At 46.0% G+C, this 22,190-nt stretch overlaps 1 protein-coding gene across 1 annotated transcript in view; it reads right to left on the bottom strand.

Moving 5' to 3' along the window:
• The window catches only part of LOC144132771 (carboxy-terminal domain RNA polymerase II polypeptide A small phosphatase 1-like), a 91,272-nt gene extending 74,608 nt beyond the window's left edge, over nucleotides 1-16,664 (bottom strand). The window contains exon 1 of the mRNA XM_077665423.1: nucleotides 16,535-16,664. Coding sequence (XP_077521549.1) covers nucleotides 16,535-16,612 — 78 coding nt within the window. The 5' untranslated portion in view covers nucleotides 16,613-16,664. The remainder of the gene's footprint in view (nucleotides 1-16,534) is intronic.
• Nucleotides 16,665-22,190: the final 5,526 nt, after the last annotated feature.

Below are 22,190 nucleotides of genomic sequence, written 5' to 3'. Positions count from 1 at the left end.
AGCACTATTTTCGTCAATAACTTAATCAACTAGCCTTACAGCAAGCTTCAGACTACAGTATTACTCCACGTTATCTTGGCATGCCGCTATTTTCTCAATAAAACACATTTACATGAAGACAATCATTTTATGCAGAAACTTGCAACAATTGTACAAAATAGCACACAGCCAATTTATCTGCTCAAGAACTGGAAGCACAGATAATGTCGACAGTTACTAAACATATTAGCATAACTTCAAAATGCACATGCCCTTCAAGTTATGTTTTACAAATATAAGACACTTTAGTAAGCTATCCAGTGCAGAAACTTGCAACAATATACAAAATAGCAGTACAGCCTATCATATACTCAACATTTACACAAACACATTTGCACAGCTTGAAAAATGCGCTACATGGGCTTACATGATTTATATTATTTCCCTAATTTATAAAGAAACGTAACAAATCAACAAAACAGCACACAGCCTATTCGGCTACTCAGGAACTAGAACCTGAGCTCATGTTTTGAACAGTTACTAGGCACATTAGCACACACACCTCTCAACTTGCATGCTTCAAATATAAAACACTTCAGCAAACTATTTACACAAACACAATCGCACACCTTGATATTTGCACCACCTGAGCTCGTACTTCACAAATATAGGACATTAATTTTGAGCAGAAACTTGCAACTAATATACAAAAGTATAGGAGTACAACCTAGTTGGCCATTCAGAAACAAGAAGCAGAGGTGTTATGAACAGTGAAGTTAATTGCATGCTTGTAAACATCATCGATTTAAGCAATCATGTCTAGGAGTGATCATACGATGTCAAGTGTGTTGCAATGAATCAACACAAAACAAACAAAAGCAACCCTGCTCTCCGCTCGTCTACGCATGCGCATCGTCACCAGACAACGCAACGTGGCATTCCGAAACTTGTTCAAAAGCGCAACATGGACCAACAAGAAGGAACAACTGTTTCGGAACGTCGGAATCACGACTTGAGGGTCGCGCGCACTCTGGGTGCGGGTGGACTCAGCGATATATCCCAAAACGGCATCAACGCATCGTAACATATCTCAGCTACAAAAATGGTCACCTGCTGCAAAAAAAGAAATATTTTATTTCTTTTGATTGCGGGAAAAGGCCCTTATAAGAACAGTTACTTCAAAAAATGGTGATTAATATTCAGAACAAGTTATTTCACTAACTGTCCAGTCGGAAATGTATGTGTTATAACATCTACTGATTGCTTGTCAGGTAAAGGGCCGAACCAAGCAAAAGTTGGTCTTACAGGAGGTCTGTTTCTTTTTACGTAAAAAATAATGTAAAGAATAAGAACGCAATCTCATTTAGAACAAGTGGAAGTACGACTAACATATCTACTGTCCCGTGCGTCGGTGTCGGCTTAACATTTCTAGACGAATTCACTGACTCTTCTCAATGGAAAAACACCTGCATAACCGAAGGATAGCAAAAAAGAAAACAATTAACTGCGACTACGACGCAGAAAACAATAAGGTTCTGCACATTCGGGAGCAAGAAATATATAAACACAATCAACATACGCGCTTGTGACATGTGCCTAATATTTTTATAGGGCGCCTAAAAAACAAAAGATTTACAGAGCATTTTGCATTTCTCTCACCCTTCAACCCATCTGTATTCTGTGTTCTGAGCCCTTAGTACGAAAAACCGTAAATTTTCAACCATTTTAGCAAGGAAATCTGTAGCAAAATAGCCTTTTAAATTTGTGGTTTAGCTTTCCACGCCGCCGATGATTACCAGGCGCCGCGCCAACGAAGCCGCCGCCGACTAGAAACGGCCGCCACGCCGCCGCCGTTCGAAATCGGCACGGCGCACACCACTTTTTCGTGCCCTTTTTACGCGATAGCGTGTACAGCTCGTTCGGTCGAAAAGCCGTACGTAGTAGTAGTCGGCACTGCGTGTCAGAAATAATCGCGGGCTGCGTAAAAAAAATCGTACCACGGTAATTTGTGGTTCCAGTGACTGATTGGTGTGTGGTAGGCGATGACAAGTTAACGATATCATTCTAATTGGTTAATTATAGGAATGAAAAATGGAAAAAGAGAGATTCAAAGGTGTCAAATGCTCATAATGAAAAGACAATGCTTGATGATGTTAATTACAAAAATTAGTGTGTAATTGATCAATTAGTTAATTTAACAATTGAAAAAATGCATGCGGTAAAAGGTGCCAAACTGTTCAGAATGGAAAGCCAATGTTTGCTGTTCTAAGTATCGGTGTATGTCGTCGTCCTAATGAAAGAATCATGCAAAAAAAACCTAAAGAATCGCATCAGATGACGCACCAAACGGCGTACGTATACGCTATCGCGTCAACTCATGCGCAGCGTAGGAGTCCTCCAACGTTTTCTTCAGGTACTGACATTGGAACTTTCTGTTTGGTCTGCGTTATAATCCGACTCAGTGTGGCCAATGTAGCACTGAGCGAACCTTGTTGCCGCATTCATAGATCGCATTTTATAGCCTGTCTCGCAGAGTGCGGTGTTTGATATGCAGGGTGTCCAGGCTAACTTTAGCCAAGGGTTAAAAAAAAGATATTTGAGGTAGGCGAGAGAAACCACTTACATACACCTACCAACCGGCTTGCGCATCGTAGGCAATATTTTGTTTTGCAAGGCAATTAGTTAATTACCAATTAAGATAATTTTTATAAATGCGTAAATATTGACTTTAGACAGCAAAAGTGAATAGCAAAGTTGGAAAGCACCTTCCGAAACCCCCATTCCATTTATTTGCGATAAAGAAAGCCTCACGCGCATCTTTTTTCCGAGCTCCAAAGAATGCCCGCGAAATAAAAAAAAATCACGTGACTAGCGCATTCGCGCGCCACGATTGTGCTGCTCTCAACCCTGGCTTGAGTGAACGAAATCAGCTGCTGGCAAGGCGCGACGACCCCATTGCTCCGGCAGGCCGATATCTCGACGATGGTTGTGACGCCCACGCAGTCCAGTCTGCAATCGTGACTGTGAAACCACCGTCGACATATGGCCTGCCGGAGCAATGGAGTCGTCGGGCCTTGCCAGCAGCTGATTTCGTGCAAAGGATATAATATATGCAAATGATATGTAAAGGATATTCATACATGGATGTGTTTTTCTGCAGATTAGATGTTTTAGAAATGTGTGGACGTACTAGAACCAGAATTTTTATTTTGAAGGCATACATATTTTAATGATTCCTGCTTTCGCAGTCTTAAGGTTTCAGGAACGAATTATTTTAAGCAGTCTGCTATTACACGTTTCATTTTATTTTATGCATGCAATGCACGTACAGTACTAATTTTGAAGAAACTCCTCAAGTTAGACCGGCCGCCACAAAAGCCGCGATTTCAAAACCAGAACCATAATTAGAACTCTCTTCACATTGGGCAGCCTAACAGCCCCGGGCATCGTCAACTCGCCGCTATCGCCACCACGGCAGCGCTGTTTCCGTGATTCCTTTCAACTGCAGCGCGCGCGCGCTCTTCCGAAGAAAAGCGCGCTCTCCCCTCGAAACCGGCCGTGGGTGCAGTGGCTCACTACTTTGAGCGCTTCGTATACGTCTTCGTATCGCGTGTTCGCATTTTCTTCGTTGTGGCGGCAAGCTTGTGCATGTTGCATAAAGTCCCGAGCCCGCATTGCGCGAAGTACTGGGGGACTACGTGGAGAACAGCGGTAGTGGCGAGTTTTTACGACACTATTCTGTCAAACAAGGGGTTGGTAATCGTTTGTGGCATTGTGCAATTTTGGTGCTGGCGATTTCACCAGCCGGTTTATCGGTTCACGGACTACATGGTGTTTAGCACGACTGGCTTTGGTGTTCAGTTAGCTCGATTTGTCCCCGAAGCGTAGACACGTTACAGTAGTGACGCGGGAATGGCCACTTCTCTGACTCTAAATAGCGACCTGCACGCATGGGACTTCAGTGCCGAGTTGTAAGGCCAAGTGTCGGTGGCAGTTAGCTGTGCTTTCTAACAACTGTTGTAATAGCCTGCAGTTTGATGGAATACCTTCCGTAGCACATTCCGGCCACCTGGCATGCTATGACCCTTACTACAAAGGTGGGAATTTTCCAGTCTCTGGTGGCTCGAGAAGACAGTTTTGGCAGATCTTGTGTTGGTGTAAAATTTGTTAACAGTTCCCCATTCGTTGCTGCCCTTCTCTGAAACAATAAGTGGGCTGCCTTAGTCATACTCTTGTGTTTAAATTTGCCTTTTTGGGAGCCGGCATTGTTTTTTCCATCTTTGTGCTTTTAAAGCTCTTTGTGAACTTGGTCCATTATCATTTCATGTAATTTCCTATTATTTCAGTTGTTGCACATTTCACGATATTTGGTCCTTGAATATTTTTCTTTCAGCTTATCGTTTTTATAACTTTTGCTGAAATTTTCTATTTTATTGCAGTGTGTACACTTAAAGTTGTGCTGTGAAAATTCTTGCTACTGTTTTTGTTCCCCAGCAGGGGTTTACATGGTGTATAAAATGAGTTGCTGGTTGTAAACCTCGTATAATGCAGCTGGGCGTGACCGTTCTTCTCTCCTGTTCCTTCACAGGTACTTTGAAGAACATGTTCCGAGAAGCGACAGTCTCATGCATCTTGTCACTCACCAGCTGCATTCTGCTGCATCAAGACAAACATCTAGTATGAACCTGTTTTTCATACTTCATTTTCAGGTACTTATAGTCATGAACTAAGGAAAGCAAATAGTTTTCACCAAATATTTTCAACTTCTTCATTAACAACATGCTAAACACCAACTAGTGCCACATCTTTCTTGCTCACTTAACACATAAAATATTCAAGCAATCTCGTTTCACTGGCCTCTTTAACTCGCTTAATTTACAAGCCCCGCACAGGACGTCTAGCCGCCTAAGCCATGACCATAGCATTGCACGCATCAACTGTCACTCCTTAGCACTGAAGTCATCATTTTTCCGAACGCGATAGCACTATGGAATGGCCTGCCAAATACCATCACATCATGCACTGACCGTAAATCATTCTATGAAAAACTAAACGACCATTTTTCATGAGGACAGTCTTTTCCGCCATATTCATCTCGGCACTTTACAGAGCTTATTGTTACTAGTTTTCTTTTTGATGTCATGCATTTTGCACTGTGTTGCTCTTTTATTGCTCGAGTGTTCCATGTATAAATTTTGTTTTTGTTCCGATCCCGTGCATTCCACTTGGCATTGTATACCCCTCACAAGCAGTGGCATAAAGCTCGAAGGGGGGGGGGGGGGGGGGGGTCAGTCTGTGATTGAGAGATGTTAAAGGGTAGTCCTGTGCGTTCGAGGGTTAGCACAGCGCAACCCCTCGAAGCTTTCTTTGGGGTCTTTCTTTTGTTCGGACTCGGTAAGTGTTTTAAAAGTGCGCGAGACAAGCGCTGATAGACACGATTCTTGCCTTCGCGGCATGCATAAAACTGCTTCATATCAGCTGGCAATCTTTATTTAAAAAAGAAAATAAGTAAAACAAATTAAGCAATGTCTATCGCCGTCACTTGCAGTTTTTTAAAACTTCCCTTCCAATTAGAAAATTGCAAATTTTCCTTCCATTATCTCGTGCCCACGCGTCCTATGCGCCAAAAATAGAGGAACATGGAGGCTGTGATTGTAGCGCGAGAAAGCGATGCTGGTTAAATGATGTAGAAATAGCACACCTGTTGAACTCGAATGCTTAAATAGCACAACGCAGGCTTTAGATGCGAGGGAAGGTACAGAATATAACTTTATGCTCGGCGCTAGGGGTCTGCATGGGCCAGTATCTAGACCAGGCCTGGACCTACTCGTCACTACTTTGGTCCAGATTCCGAACCCGACCGCGGACCGCTATCAATCTCAATGACCTGTCCGGCCCTGCGCTCATTCAGTCTTGCCCGTGCAGGCCCGTTTGCTTTTGCATGATGAAACTTCACTCTTAAAAAAAGAGAAATACATTAACGAGCAGTAAACAGACATCTGTGCAGCAGGTGAAAAAGTTGCAGAAAGCAAGAAGCGCTACATCGTGTTCATACCACCGATGAGTGCCTACCCAAGCTGGGCACAACCAAAAAATATTGTGTTACTAAAAGAGCACTGCATGCCATCCTTTTCAGTGGCTCATAAGGCAACTCTTTAGGAGTGAAATTTCTAAACACAACGGCTATATAGTGCAAGTGTTACCTGTTCCCCTCGTAAGCGCACTCCGTCCTAACGCACTGTGAGCGCATTGTTATGGACTTAGCTTTACTTACATAGTGAGGAGACTTCATGTAGCAGTGAAGAATATAGAATCATACCATTTTCAGATAAGGAGAGAGTTCCCCTTCGAGCACGGCTAGCAGCTTTACAAAGTCCGAACACTCTTCAGATCCCAAGAGAGGGATCTGCAACCCTAAGGACCACATCCACATGGGTTACACAAAGGTTGTCCAAAAATGCAAAGCGTCTTCCATTGGTCAGCTTTCCTTAAGTCAGGAACACAAGCGAGGATACCATTGTACTCAAATGGAAAGCATCCACCTTTAAACATTACGGCACACTGTGCTGCATTTACGTGCGCATGGGGCACTATGCAGGGTTTGTAGCTGGACGGTGATGGCCTTTCACTACGGGAAATTTTGTAGCCTTCTCTCGTCAACACCTCTGCATAGGGCTCCGGTCAGATGGGCTTCTGCTGACGGCGGCGGCTCCGTCTATAACCACATCTAGGACTTGTTAGGTAGAGTGGGGGGAGGCTGGACAGCCATGTACCTCCCTGAAATTTGCGTGGATTTACGCCAATGCTCACAAGATCATTTAACTGCTGCATATTGTTATTGTTTCTTTGTTTTCCTTTATCCAATTATTCTTTCTCTATTTTGATGTGTTCTTGTTAAAAAATGTTCATTTTGCTCCCTTCTTATGTAATGTCTTCAGGCCATTAAGGGAAAAATAAATGCAATGAAAAACCTGTTTTCCCACTCGTCCCAGCTTTGATTCCACAAGTGCTTTCATGAAAGAAGTGAGTCAGAAGATAATAGGCTAGGGTGTGTTCTGATACATTGTAACTAAAGAACCATAGTGCAGGAGTACAAAGACGACGGCGAGACAGGACAAACGCTTGTCCTGTCTCGTCGTCATTTTGTTCCTGCTCTATGTTTAGCTACCTTCGTGAGACACAATTTCTAATGTTTTAATTTATAGCTTCTGGGTTGGAAAAAGCTTTGTTTTTAGATGTCTCCAAGGCATTTCTTCATGTTTGTACAATCCAGGTTAGCTCCAGGTTTATACAATAATACTAAGGCACCTCAACATTGACTACTTGGTTTTCTGCAGAATCACTGATTTCCTTTCTAACAACGCGTCATGTGACTGCTAATGCAACCAACTCATGGTGTTCCCATACTTTCGGCCATGCCTCAAGGATGTTCCTTAGCATGTTTATTCTTTCTGACCTGTATTAGCAGTTCATTCAGTTTTGTTTCTAGTTCTATTTTTGCTGCTTATTGTGTCATCTACTGCAAAATAACTGATAGTTCTGACATTACATCACTTTGTACTGAATTCAGTAACACTCTCTAATGATATCTCTATAATCTTTAATTTTTGTTACAAATTTTTGACCATATCTAATAACCATTCACCCTGTCTCTATTATATTTTAAGAATAGTTGCCTTGACTTCTTTCTTTACAACCTTAAAAAAATTCATATAAGTCCAACTAATATTGACTACATAACATCAAAATCTAGCTGCATGCTGATGCATATAGAACACATTTTTTGTAATGGAACCGAAAAAGCATTTGTACCCTACCTATGTCTGACTTAATCTACAATATCCTCATTCTATGTGGGCTCTGGCTGGTCTGCTAATAAATGCCCTCAAGAATGTGCACACTTGCTCAGTGCATGTCATCCTGCTTGCTTAGCATACTGCAAGTACCATGGACATGAAAAAACCCTAATATCCCCCCCCCCTTACTCTTTGCCATAAGGTGTCCTCTTGTCATTTTCATAAGACCACAACTGGCTCTTTTTGCACTTTTGTCACACCTGCCACTTCATATCTGTGTGCATCAGTTAACCACCCTCACGAAGTCAACATACCTCACCAAATTTGGTGATATATGAGTCACGACCTGAGGAGCCGTGCAGGTAGGCATCGGGGAGAACCTAAAACTGAGAGCTTTTAACTAGAGAGCCAGGGTCCAGGTCACAGAGCCAGAGCACTTCGAGAGCCAACCACCGCTTTGTCGCTGTTTTCGACTAAGTGTGGAGGCCGCGCGGCGTGCTAGGCACGTGGCATTATTCCCCCCGCGAAAGCAAACATAGTCTCAATGTGGAATGGGTTATGTACAGGGAGAGAAGGAAAAAAACGAAAAATAGGGGTGAGGTGAACTGTACATCTGGCGCCAATGGCGTGGATCGATTTTCATGACGCAGTGGTTAATCCCTTTTCATCTGCGATGTCACGCTAGCTGGTGCAAGTGGATTGACCAGCATGTGATGAGAACCTGTTGATGCCACTGTATGGAGGGCCTGCTTTGAGCGGCATTTGCCGCTTCATTCTTGAGTTTTATCCGACTGTAGTCGCCAACCGACATTATTCATTATTGTACTGCACATGCTAACTTCTTTTAACCTCTGCAAAAGTGCCGTTGCATATATTTACTTGAAATTCTTGGTTATTGTCCTTGTGTTTCAGTTTGCTGTGGCTTGGTCTTCTTTTTCATGTTGAGCATTCACACTGTCGCATTTGATCTTGGTACACTAACACCTTTGTTGGGATTTTGGTCTGCTTTTATCTAAGGATTCCTTTTTATTTGAACTGCTCCAAACCTAACGAAATATTTGTGTTTTTGACTAACGGTCTCTGTTTTCTTTCCTCTTGTGCCATACCTATTTTTTCACTAGTGCCACTTTTTTCCTTGATGCTTCTAGCTGACTTAGAGGGTAAACTAATAAACTTGTGCTACTGTTTGCATTACAGCTACTTCAGTCTTAACTCTGTAAGGTGGTGGATGCACAATTGTGTACTTGGCTTTTATCGCATGCTTTTTGCTCTTGTTACTTTTCAGTAAAGATACCCAAGTCATGTGGGCAAAACATTAACTTTAGCATATTCTTGTGCACCCATTTTTTTTGTCCATATTTCCTGCTGCTTCATCACTACTGTTCAACACGGTGTACTGTTATATTCACAGGCCTCCTAGGACCTGGAGTAAAAGAATAGGTGGCAACAGATGCTGATCATTATGGCTACTGGGCAATAAATATGGCTGAGGGCAAAACACAAGCGACTGTATTCCTTGATGTTCTTCCATACTTGAAGCCTGTGCCTATGCATATTCCTTGCCCATGTAATCCCATGTGGTGGAATATTCTGAATAAACGAGAACTGCTGCTGTTCGATTATACTTGTTTATTTTAAGCATTGTACGGCTTACTAGAACAGAATGAGTATGATGCAAGTTCATATAGGGTGCCAACTAACAACTTCATTACACATGTATGTTCATTCTGTCTTGCACGAGCTGGAAATGACATTTCAGGTAACGTGCATACCAGGAAAATGATACTTTGTGACATGTTTATGAAATCGCATTTATCAGGGACAATTGTGTACTTTTCTTGCTATGCATGCATTCTTTGAAATGTGATTCCCAGATTATGTACAAAAGATGGAAGTTTCCTGTCCTGGGTAATGAGCAATTGTTGGTTTTTGCTCAGTCTCTCTTTGTCATATTTTGCATCATATTTGTTTGTTGTGAGCTGTACAGTGCATAAAATAAATGGGACAGCAGCCCACCCCCAACCTGAAAATAGACTGGCTGAATATCTGGTGAACATCCTCTGAATGTCTAGGAATGCCATATATAGGCATGATATGAATGCTATATGAACGTCCACTATCGTCAGCCTGAAGATATATGGACGTAGTATGTGCTTTTGTGAACATCATGTGGACATTGATATCTTGTGGATTGGTGAATATCCACTGGATATAACTTGGTTGGCTGCGAGCCATGCCTAGGGCATAACCGGTGGTGTTCTTAGGCCGCAAGTTACGATGCATAAGAATTAACTCGTTTTCTTTGTGCCATTTCAACTCATGGCTACTGGTGCAACAGTCGCAACATTATGTTGTGCAAATTTCACTACACTGAAAAACTCGATTGTAACATACCTCGTCTCGAAACGTTCGGCGATTTGCCCAGCACATTGTTAGCAGGGGTATAGTTAGTATAGTGCTTAGCAGAAGCTTGACCAGGGAGTAAGCCAACTGTGCTCTTCTAGTACACTTTATTTTTGCTACATCTTGGCATGAATGGAATTGACATGTTTAATTAAGCGTAACACAGTGCACGTTACTGCCTACCCCTCGCTGCCAGCCATAGTTTCTTACTATCGACTAGAACGAAAGCTGGCTGCCCTGCACTTCATCTACCATGGCCGCCCGCGGCATGCCGGAAAGATTGCCTCAGATTGACATCTGGTAGATTGTGTGTGCTATGGATTGGATTTTTTGGCGGTTAAGTTTCATTTTCACTGATTTTTTGTGCGCTTTTTTGTGATGTCATATGGTGTAGTTATCCAGCTATGCACGCAATTAATTTGAGATCCGATCTCCGAAGGTTCGGACTGCTGAAAGAGCATGGCTCTCTTAACTGCACCAGCTCTTAACATGTGCTGCTGCTGCTGCTGGCCCGGAGTGCCTATGCACACCCTAGATGTGCTTTGAATTTAGTCGCATATGTATTACGAACCTCAAAGTTTTATTGCCGAAGCATGCTCCGTATTGTTATGACCGTTACTGTGCTGCTCGAATTCACCATGTCCGCTTGAAAAGCACTTTGTGCTTCATCGAAAAGTACATGTTCTATACAAAGGTGACAGGAAATTTTCTTCGCATATTTGCAATTAAACATGCAGAATACTACTGCTTGAAATAGGAAACAATCTCATGTTGCCCGATGTGTTTTTCTTTAACACAGAACTATGCGGCTCTGCCCGAATAAACCGACCATAAAAGCAAAGCAGTAAAGTTGGGACAGCACAGAGCACTTGTTTTTTTTTCTTACAATTCTGGTAGGTGGACCATATCCTTGCTGCAGACTCGGCTGGAGATTAAGTATACTATAGGAAAATTGTGTTTTAAGATGCGCTAAAAGTGCAAGAAAAAATACGGAGGGCAATTAGGACTACTTGCGTGCCGTGAATGTGAAAGCATGCACGCGGCCCCTCCCCTACCTCCGCCGGCTGCGGCGCGCGCGGAGTGGCCGCGACCGCGGTAGCACGTGACGTCTGCAAGAATTTGGCGCTGTGAACCAATGATAACCCCCGACTGCTGACGTCATTTGCACGACGTGACGTTGTCTGCCAGATTTTCGCGTGAAAGCCCGGCACAGCGCGTCGCCGCGAGGTGCGAAAGCGGTCATTTTTAAAAATGTATTGTAAATTTCCCGCTCGCTTTTGAGGTCTCGTACGCGGCATGGACGCTCGGTGGCCTGTACTCTACGCTGTGCAAGCATTTTAAAGCCAAGCTCAAACACCCCTTTCTGCGGCCCTTTAAGTGCAATCCAGTATTTTTTTCTTTGCTACCGATCCCCTTTTGAAGAAAGCTGTTTGAGCACCAGAGCACCACGAACGCGCAGACGCGGGGAATAGTGAGAGCTGTCGCTGTAATATATATATATATATATATATATATATATATATATATATATATATATATATATATATAATTTTTGGGGGGGTACATATATACAATAGGTGAAAATCATTATTGAGGAACTTGTGCATCTTCTGGATGGTCCTTTCTCCGTCTGACGCTTCTATCTTCAGTATGACCTTTCGCCGGTGCATACTGCATGTGCCCTGAAAGAAGCGCAAGTACCTGCAAGAACTGCATTCTGACGCTGCTTTATTAGGTTCCCAGTTGGGACCGATGCGACTGGTTCCAAATGGTTAGATTTTTTCCTGAACACGCATATACGTGGAACTAATGGACTACTGTAGTCCATTTGGATTATCCAATAGGAACCAATTGCATTCAATTTGAATTCATGTGGAACCCGTTGAAAACCTGTTTTTTTATTTTGCGACTAAGAGGCAGGCGGCACAGCATGTATCCTCACGAAAGAAACAGCGTAGCACATGATGCTCCCATGAGAGTAATTTGTGCACTTGCACGAAATCTCGCAGACTTCCCTGCTTCTCGCCCGTATATAAGACGCTGACATGCCGCGCGGTCGTTGGTCGCGCGATAATAAATGAACATCGTGAACACCGATATCTTTCGCTTTGTATATCCTGGATTAGCTGAGCTAATCCACAGTAATTCTTTTCGCTCACGGCCAACGACACCGGCTTTTCTGCGACACGCGCTCCTTAACGCTATCGCGTTAAAATCCCTCCTCCTCCCCGTGAACGAAAAATCCTCTAAGGCGCCCGTGTGCTGTGCGATGTCAGTGCACGTTAAAGATCCCCAGGTGGTCGAAATTATTCCGGAGCCCTCCACTACGCCACCTCTCTCTTTCTCTTTTCTTTCACTCCCTCGATCTCTTCCCTAGCGGCGCGATTCAGGTGTCCAACGATATACGAGACAGATAATAATAATAATAATAATAATAATAATAATAATAATTGGTTTTTGGTGGAAAGGAAATGGCGCAGTATCTGTCTCGTATATCGTTGGACACCTGAACCACGCCGTAAGGGAAGGGATAAAGGAGGGAGTGAAAGAAGAGAGGAACAAATAAGTCCGTAGTGGAGGGCTCCGGAATAATTTTGACCACCTGGGGATCTTTAACATGCACTGACAGATACTGCGCCGTTTTCTTTTTCCCCCAAAAAACAATTATTATTACTACTCCTCCTCGCAATGTACGCCACTGCCCCAACTGATAGCGCGCGACGGCAGCGCAAGGAAATAAATAATAATAATTGGTTTTGAGGAAAGGAAATGGCGCAGTATCTGTCTCCTATATCGTTGGACACCTGAACCGCGCCGTGAGGGAAGGGATAAAGGAGGGAGTGAAGGAAGAGGTGCCGTAGTGGAGGGCTCCGGAATAACTTCGACCACCTGGGGATCTTTAACGTGCACTGACATCGCACAGCACACGGGCGCCTTAGCGTTTTTCCTAGCTGTGAATATTTGTGATACTTTTGACGCAACCATTTAGTAGGGTTGTATTGTTCAGCACATGAATTTTCCTAAGATTTCAATTGATTGGCACCAGACAGTGCCTGATTTTTTCCGGTTTTCCTACCTTGGGAAAAACAGAATAATAATAATAATAATAATAATAATAATAATAATAATAATAATAATAATAATAATAATAATAATAATTGGTTTTTGGGGAAAGGAAATCGCGCAGTATCTGTCTCACATATCGGCCTACACCTGAACCGTGCCGTAAGAGAAGGGATAAAGGAGGAAGTGAAAGAAGAAAGGAAGAAAGTGGTGCCGTTATGGAGGGCTCCGGCTTTAGCGTTTTTCCTCCATAAAAACGCAGTCGCCGCGGTCGTATTCGAACCCTGATACTCCGGATCAGTAGCTGAACGCTCTAACCACTGGGCCACCGCTGCGGGTTCGCATTTGTACCGCTGTCATGGCATTCGCTGGACGGGCGGCTTTTGGAAGCTTACTACGTCCGGGTGATGGCACAAATGGAAGAAAAAAAACGGAGGACGTTTAAGCTTCGCCTTTAAGAGTGGAACGCGACAGCGTGTTGCAGCACTGCCAGGGAGTCCAAGGAACGCCATCGCCCGTTCGGCGCGACGCCTTGCACGTTAGACAAATCGCTCTGCTACCCACCCCGTGAAACGGACGCGCGGAGCGGCAAACCACGTAGAGGCGCTGCCAGGCGCCCTGCCGAAACGCGCCGGACTCAAGTCGTAGTCGTAGTTCGTCGGCACATCGTTCTCGACAAACCCGATGCCACGAACGCCAGCATAGCCTCCGCGCCGAATGAACGGGCAGCAAGCCGCAAGCTTCGTGGTTAACGCGCTTTGGATAATAATAATAATAATAATAATAATAATAATAATAATAATAATAATAATAATAATAATAATAATAATAATAATAGGTTTTGGAGGAAAGGAAATGGCGCAGTATCTGTCTCATATATCTTTGGACACCTGAACCGCGCCGTAAGGGAAGGGATAAAGGAGGGAGTGAAAGAAAGGAAGAATAGGTGCCGTAGTGGAGGGCTCCGGAATAATTTCAGCCACCTGGGGATCTTTAACGTGCACTGACATCGCACAGCAAACGGGCGCTTTAGCGTTTTTCCTCCATAAAAACGCAGCCGCCGCGGTCGGGTTCGAACCCGGGAACGCCGGATCAGTAGTCGAGCGCCCCAACCACTGAGCCACCGCGGCGGGTCGCAGGGAAAGGAAGGAAAATCGATTTTTGAAAAATTGTTTTTTTTTTGTGGAAAGGAAATGGCGCAGTATCTGTCTCATATATCGGCGGGCACATGAACCGCGCCGTAATAGAAGGAATAAAGCAGGGAGTGAAAGAAGAAAGAGGTGGCCTCCGGAGTAATTTCGACCAGCTGGGGATCCCAAACATGCACTGACATTGCACAGCACAAACACGCCTTAGCGTTTGGCCTCCATCGAAACGCTGCCGTGTTCCAATACTATCTTTTCGCTTGCTCACCCATGCTCCGGCTCCCTCGTTTGTCTCCTCTTTGTAGACGCAGAGAGCGAATAACTTTTATCGAAGAAAAAAAGTGTGGTGGGGGCCTAAGCCCTACAAGGGAGGGAGACAAAGCTGACTGGTCGAGTGGTAGACGAAAGAACGCTTATTAGGCGAAGACACCCATATTTATACCATTTAGTCGCATGAAACCTATATAAGCGAATTACAAAGTGCACACCTAAAAAGACAAAACAATCCACTCAACTGAATCAAGAATGAAAACATCTAAACCGCACATACTAATTTGGTTGCAGTTGTTCTTTTGGCTTGACTATGTCCGTTGCCTCGTCGCCAGACGCACTTCTGATGCGGACGGTGCGGCATATGTCCTCTCAAGTTGCACTACTGCGTCAAACCACCTATCGTCTGCCACTATTTGTTTACACAGCGTTGCAATGCGGACACCCGTCTATAATATCACTGATCATCCCAGTACCAATAGTCTTTCACAGACTCTCTCAGACGCCCGTCCCATTATGAACTGGTCGCAAGGCCTCTCTTCAGACGCGCTATAGTAGCACGCGTTCACCAAGTCCCGCAGAGCGCTGTAACATACTCGGAAATTGTCCCTCCCCCCCCCCCCCCCACCCCTGATCTTGCCATCTGCGTTGAAAACGGTGGCGCTCGATGATGACATGTGACGATAGGGAACATATCTGCTTCAGAATGTAGCTCTTCGTCTGGGGCGTCCTAGCCAGTTGCGTTCGTCGTCGTTACAGGTGGCTGAGTAGCTTTTAGTGCATAATAATTGACACCATAATCCTAATCATCGAGGGGATAAATCAGGAGTGCACCTTTGTGCTCTGCTGGCAGTCGCGACCCTTCTTACAGCGACCTTTGGTACCATCTAAAGAGAAACCGGGACCCAAGGCCGGCCCGGCTTCAGTATGAACGCCGGTGGAGGCTGCATGTTCAATTTCGTTATAACCGCGTACTGAGGCATTTCTAGAAAACTGGAGTCTTCCTCGAAGAAAAAAAGAAAATTGAAAGTCACTGTTTTTTTTTTTATGAATGGTGACCTTCCATGTCTACTACGCAGCGTGTAACTCTCTCGGCTCCGTTAGGCCTCGCGTCTGACCGCTGCCGCCTTGCGCTATTCCCACGTGTCGGGGAAGTGGACGCCGCCGTCGTACACTTGCGATTCATGTTACAAAAGATTTTTTTTGGTTCCCCACAAAACTACTATGTACTTGGCCCTGTCCTTCTACTTGTCCCTCTATTACGCCTTGGATTAAGGCCGCTTGGCTGTTTTTTTCTGTCGATGCGAATGGATTGTAGAACTGGGGTCTCGCATGCCCGTTCGAATGAGACGCCATATTGTGCGCTGTGAAGAAAACGTGCCCACGGACGCCAGCTATTGAGACGAAGAACTCAACATTAATTTCGGGGTTTCCATTGAAAATACTTGCAGCTAGACAGTGTAGGCTTTCTATACACTCAGTAGATTAATCGATCTATGCTGTAATCAGGATCTGCTTCCCGATGTTCATGGATTTCGAAGTGATGCCTTCGCACCGTGGTTACCACCGACAACGAACGGTGCTTACGAAGGCAACCTTTAAAACTTGAAAAAATAAAAATAAAAACTCCATCAAAAAGAACAATGCAGATGAGCAAGCCACATGAAACGGAACATCGCTGTAATGAATCATTTTGATCCCGTGCCAGTTAATGAACCCCAGGTGGTCGAAATTTCCGGAGCCCTGCACTACGGGGTCTCTCATGGCCTGAGTCGCTTTGGGCGTTAACCCCCATAAACCAAACCAAACTATTATGATCCCTGCTGGAGGGCGACTCTCAGTGCAGTCGAACAGACGAAAATGACGTGAAAGACTCACATTTTCTGTAGGTGCTGTGCCGACGAACATTGCTGTGGGACAAGAAGAATACAAATCCATCGAAGAATAAGTCGCCATTAGACACTCAACAGGAAATGCGCGCTGATCTTGCGCACGCAATGACACTGCCGGTAAGAAACGCGCATGCGCTGAATGTGACGAATCGCGTGTTGCGGACGCCCGCCTGTAATAAGCAATCCCTCCTGAAGAACATGCCTGAAGCGTCAGAGGTTATTCTGCCCGCCGTAGAGCGCGCGTCCGCCGTATGGCGGCGCTGTCAGATGACCCTCTAGCAGACGACACACGTGCAACACAGAATTTTCTTGTGACTGCCGTTGCAGCAAAAAGTATGCCTTCTGGTGCGCTGTTTCTTACATTATTTGTGTGGTGTGTTTAGTGTTACCGTATGACAAGTGACGCGTCGATGACAGCAGTTGCTGGAGGGAGTAGCGAGCGAAAATGCAGTACTGTTGCGTTACGTTTTGCATGTCCAGTCAGCGAAACAAAAAGCTGGCGTTTCGTTCCATATGTCGACGGTAGTTGTGACGCCCGCGCGAGCCAGGCTGCAAGCGTGACGATGCAACCACCGTCGACATATCGGCCTGCCGGAGCAATGGGATCGTCGCGCCACGCCTGCAGTTGATTTCATTCACTTAAGCCAGGATTGAGAGCAGCACAATCGTGGCGCGCGAATGCGCTAGTCATGTGACTTTTTTGTATTTCGCTGGCTTTCTTTGGCGCTCGGAAAAAAAGATACACGTGAGGCTTTCTTTATCGCAAATAAATGGAATGGGGGTTTCTGAAAGTGCTCTCCAACTTTGCTAATCATAATTTCTGTCTAAAGGTAATATTTACGCATTTAGAAAAATTATCTTAGTTGCTGATTAATTAATTGCAAAACAAAATATTGCCTATGATGCGCAAGCCGGTTGGTAGGTGTATGTAATTTCCCTGGCCTACCTAAATACCTTATATATTTAACCCTTGGCTAAAGTTAGCCTGGACACCTTGTATAGCTCGCAACCAATGACGGTGAGATTGTGAACGCGGGCCTTAATAATAATAATTGGTTTTTAGGGAAAGGAAATAGCGCAGTATCTGTCTCATATATCGTTGAACACCTGAACCGAGCCGAACCGTAAGGGAAGGAATAAAGGAGGGAGTGAAAGAAGAAAGGAAGAGAGGTGCCGTAATGGAGGGCTCCGGAATAATTTCGACCACCTGAGGATCTTTAACGTGCACTGAAATCGCACAGCACACGGGCGCCTTAGCGTTTTGCCCCCACAAAAACCCAGCCGCCGTGGTCGGGTTCAAACCCGGGAACTCCGGATCGGAAAAAGAAATGACAATTGGTTTTAAGGAAATGAAGTGAGGCCTGTCTCACATATCTCTGTGGACACCCGAACCGCACCGTAAGGAAAAGAAAATGCAATGAAAATTGATTACAAGGAAAGGAAGTCACGCGTGTGACGTATCTCTTGTTCGGGCGCAGTGGGGCCGTGCGGGCACGCAGGAACCACGCGGTGAGCGGCGAACAACGCAGCGCACATCCAAAGCGCCTCGCCGCGGTGGCTCAGTGGTTAGGGCGCTCGACTACTGATCCGGCGTTCCCGGGTTCGAACCCGACCGCGGCGGCTGCGTTTTTATGGAGGAAAAACGCTAAAGCGCCCGTTTGCTGTGCGATGTCAGTGCACGTTAAAGATCCCCAGGTGGCTGAAATTATTCCGGAGCCCTCCACTACGGCACCTATTCTTCCTTTCTTTCACTCCCTCCTTTATCCCTTCCCTTACGGCGCGGTTCAGGTGTCCAAAGATATATGAGACAGATACTGCGCCATTTCCTTTCCTCCAAAACCTATTATTATTATTATTATTATTATTATTATTATTATTAATATTATTATTATTATTATTATTATTATTATTATTATTATTATTATTATCCAAAGCGCGTTAACCACGAAGCTTGCGGCTTGCTGCCCGTTCATTCGGCGCGGAGGCTATGCTGGCGTTCGTGGCATCGGGTTTGTCGAGAACGATGTGCCGACGAACTACGACTACGACTTGAGTCCGGCGCGTTTCGGCAGGGCGCCTGGCAGCGCTTCTACGTGGTTTGCCGCTCCGCGCGTCCGTTTCACGGGGTGGGTAGCAGAGCGATTTGTCTAACGTGCAAGGCGTCGCGCCGAACGGGCGATGGCGTTCCTTGGACTCCCTGGCAGTGCTGCAACACGCTGTCGCGTTCCACTCTTAAAGGCGAAGCTTAAACGTCCTCCGTTTTTTTTCTTCCATTTGTGCCATCACCCGGACGTAGTAAGCTTCCAAAAGCCGCCCGTCCAGCGAATGCCATGACAGCGGTACAAATGCGAACCCGCAGCGGTGGCCCAGTGGTTAGAGCGTTCAGCTACTGATCCGGAGTATCAGGGTTCGAATACGACCGCGGCGACTGCGTTTTTATGGAGGAAAAACGCTAAAGCCGGAGCCCTCCATAACGGCACCACTTTCTTCCTTTCTTCTTACACTTCCTCCTTTATCCCTTCTCTTACGGCACGGTTCAGGTGTAGGCCGATATGTGAGACAGATACTGCGCGATTTCCTTTCCCCAAAAACCAATTATTATTATTATTATTATTATTATTATTATTATTATTATTATTATTATTATTATTATTATTATTCTGTTTTTCCCAAGGTAGGAAAACCGGAAAAAATCAGGCACTGTCTGGTGCCAATCAATTGAAATCTTAGGAAAATTCATGTGCTGAACAATACAACCCTACTAAATGGTTGCGTCAAAAGTATCACAAATATTCACAGCTAGCGTGCCATTCTCCATTTATTGTAATTAGTTTTGGTAGCAATATGATATGACACCGTTTTATAAGACAGTCTAAATTACTGAGACGCTTTACTTGTACTTCCCCTTTTGCACTGCTCTCGTCGCGAGCGAAAACCTAACACCGTGAGCACCGCTCAGCTGTACTGTTTTGCCCTGTCCCGTTTCACACATGGGAACATTGGTATACATGGCAGTATTTTCGAAGAGTATTTTTATCGCAGCTATGGGTACCATTTTTCCGCGACACGAGCTCCTGAACGCTATCGCGTTAAAATTAGTTCTGCGCTCAGCATCTCGTTGCATGCCGACAGCTGGACCAGCGTGCAAGGGGACAGCGCCATGCAATAAGGCAAAGATCCCCAGGTGGTCGAAATTATTCTGGAGCCCTCCCCTACGGCACCTCTTTCTTCCTTTCTTCTTTCACTCCCTCGTTTATCTCTTCCCTTATGGCGCGGTTCAGGTGTCCAACGATATACGAGACAGATACTGTGCCATTTCTTTTCCCCCAAAACCAATTATTAATATTATTATTTTGGGGAAAGGAAATGGCGCTGCATCTGTCTCACATCTCGGCTGACACCCGAACCGCGCCGTAAGGGGAGAAGGTGGTAGTGGTTTTATTAAAAATAATAGTAAAAAGGAAGGAAAAGATTTTTGTTAGCCCCGGCATCTGCTATCGATACTGAAGCACCTGAGCTGGGGCAGTGGAAATAAAGTATAGCAGGCAGAATGGAGAAATGAAATGAAAGAGGTGAGGGGACAGGAAGAGAGGATAGGGGGAGAAGTAATATATACAAACTATTTACACAATAAGAAATGTGTCCAGGTTGTGCGCGTGATTAGTTCATTTAGAGGAATTAAATCACACACGCTCGTTGCACTGTGTTGGTTACAACTGGAGTGGGGCGTCCAGTTATTAATCGTTCAAGGTAGAACTCGCGGAGCGTTCGGTCACTGCGTGTAACTTCCTGACGGATAACAGACGAGCCGTCAAGCCCGTGTGTTCGAGGAATGCACAGAGGCTCACCAAAGTTCGCTCACGAGTGCGCGCACTGCCCTGCGGACGCAATAGAGTCTTGATGGAGTCTGGTAGTATGCCCTGCGCCCTATAGGCCGCGAGCATATCGCGACGAGCATCGGCGAACGCGGCACAGTGAAGGAGCAGGTGTTCTAGTGTTTCCATTGCACCGCATCCGTCACACATATCACTCGTCGCGATTCCGTGACGCACTCGTCGTTCCCCGGGCCACACACAGCCAATGCGCGCGCGGAGGATCATTGCACGTTGTGACCGTGTAAGTGCGCGACAGCCGGTGACACTGTCGATGCGCTCACCTTCCGCGATGCGTGGGTCGGGGTGCTGCTTTCGGAGATGGTCATGGATGGCCGCACGCACGTCCTCCAGCGCAAGGGGCAGATCGCTGGCAGGTAGTTGGTGTGCAGCGGTCGCGAGGTCGTCAGCTTCTTCGTTGCCTGCGATGCCGCAGTGACCGGGCACCCACTGTGGACGCACGGCACAACCTCTCTGCGCGAGGCGCTTGATGTGCGAGCGAATTTCGCGCACTAGTGGGGTACCGCGGCCGTTAGATTGCAGGCGGCTGAGGGCGGCGCGGGAGTCGCACAGCAGACCACTCCTGGGCGGCGGAGGTCCGAGGGTGAGCAGCAGGTCCAGCCCGACCCGGATACCCATCAACTCCGCCGTGGTGGAGCCAGGAAGGTTGCGTGTTGCTGGCTGTGCAGTCGCAGGGCGCGGATGGTAGCTGCCGCAGCAAGGGAGCAGCTGTCGCGGCCCACTGAGCCGTCGGCGTACACGAGGAGATGGCCCTGGAGCTCCTCGTGTATGACGGCTCTGGCCAGCTGCTGCACAGCACAGAGGGGTGTGCTCCGCTTTCCCGCCATGCCGACAATCTCTAGCTGTACCTCCGAGGCTGCAGGCCGTAGCAGGAGCCGTAGGGGGCTGGGGCTTGTGTCAATTTCTCATACTCGAGCAGCGCCGCGCCCATTCGTGAGCGCGGGTGCGAGCGCATACGCTGCAGCAGCGAGCCGCCGTCCGGTGCGCGGTGAAACCGGTCGATGTGATTCAATGCCCTGCGCGTTGCTTGGAGCTCAAGTGGCCACGCTCCTGCCTCGGCCAACGTTGCGGCGCACTGCGAGTTTTTGGGCAGGCCTAGGCACACGCGCAGGGACTTGTGGTGCTGAAGCTCGAGTTTCTTCCAGCACGGCTTGCGCACCGTAAGGGGAGAAAGAAAACGTATTGAAGAGTTTTAGGCAAGACTAAACAACTTAGTTCTCAATTAAAGCAAATAAGCAGCACATTAAGTAAAGGTCTCGCACGAAGTAACTAGTGAAAGCTAAAATGCTTAAAATTAGCGCTTTACATCATTGTTGTTGGATCTACAATTCACTCATAACACAATATTCGCAGTCACGTCTATACGGTCGCAGAGAAGGGCTTCGCCAGGCTTGCAGATTCCTGGCATGCATACCCAATGCTGAGGATTCCCCGATCGGAAGGGGGAACCTCCAGGTCGAGGCGCGTCTCGACATTGCACTGCGTCCGCGCTGACCCTGCCACCGCTTCGGTGGAGCATATAATTTTTGGTAGTGGGGGCTGCGTGCGTTGGTGCGCGCGGCCACCCTTAACCATGATCAAATGCAAAAAAATCAGAAATAACACTGCAGCAATGAGTAGTGAATTACACAAGGGCGGCAATGGAGGCGTCCAAGTCTCTCGCGTTGCCAAGGGGTCCACAGAATCCACTGCACGTTCGGCGCGACGCCTGGCCCGTTGGACAATTTAATGAAAGGAAATTACGCCTGT

Source organism: Amblyomma americanum, chromosome 1 (genome assembly GCF_052857255.1).
Source record: "Amblyomma americanum isolate KBUSLIRL-KWMA chromosome 1, ASM5285725v1, whole genome shotgun sequence".
NCBI lineage: Eukaryota > Metazoa > Arthropoda > Arachnida > Ixodida > Ixodidae > Amblyomma > Amblyomma americanum.
This window is presented reverse-complemented; position numbering and strand designations above follow the sequence as displayed.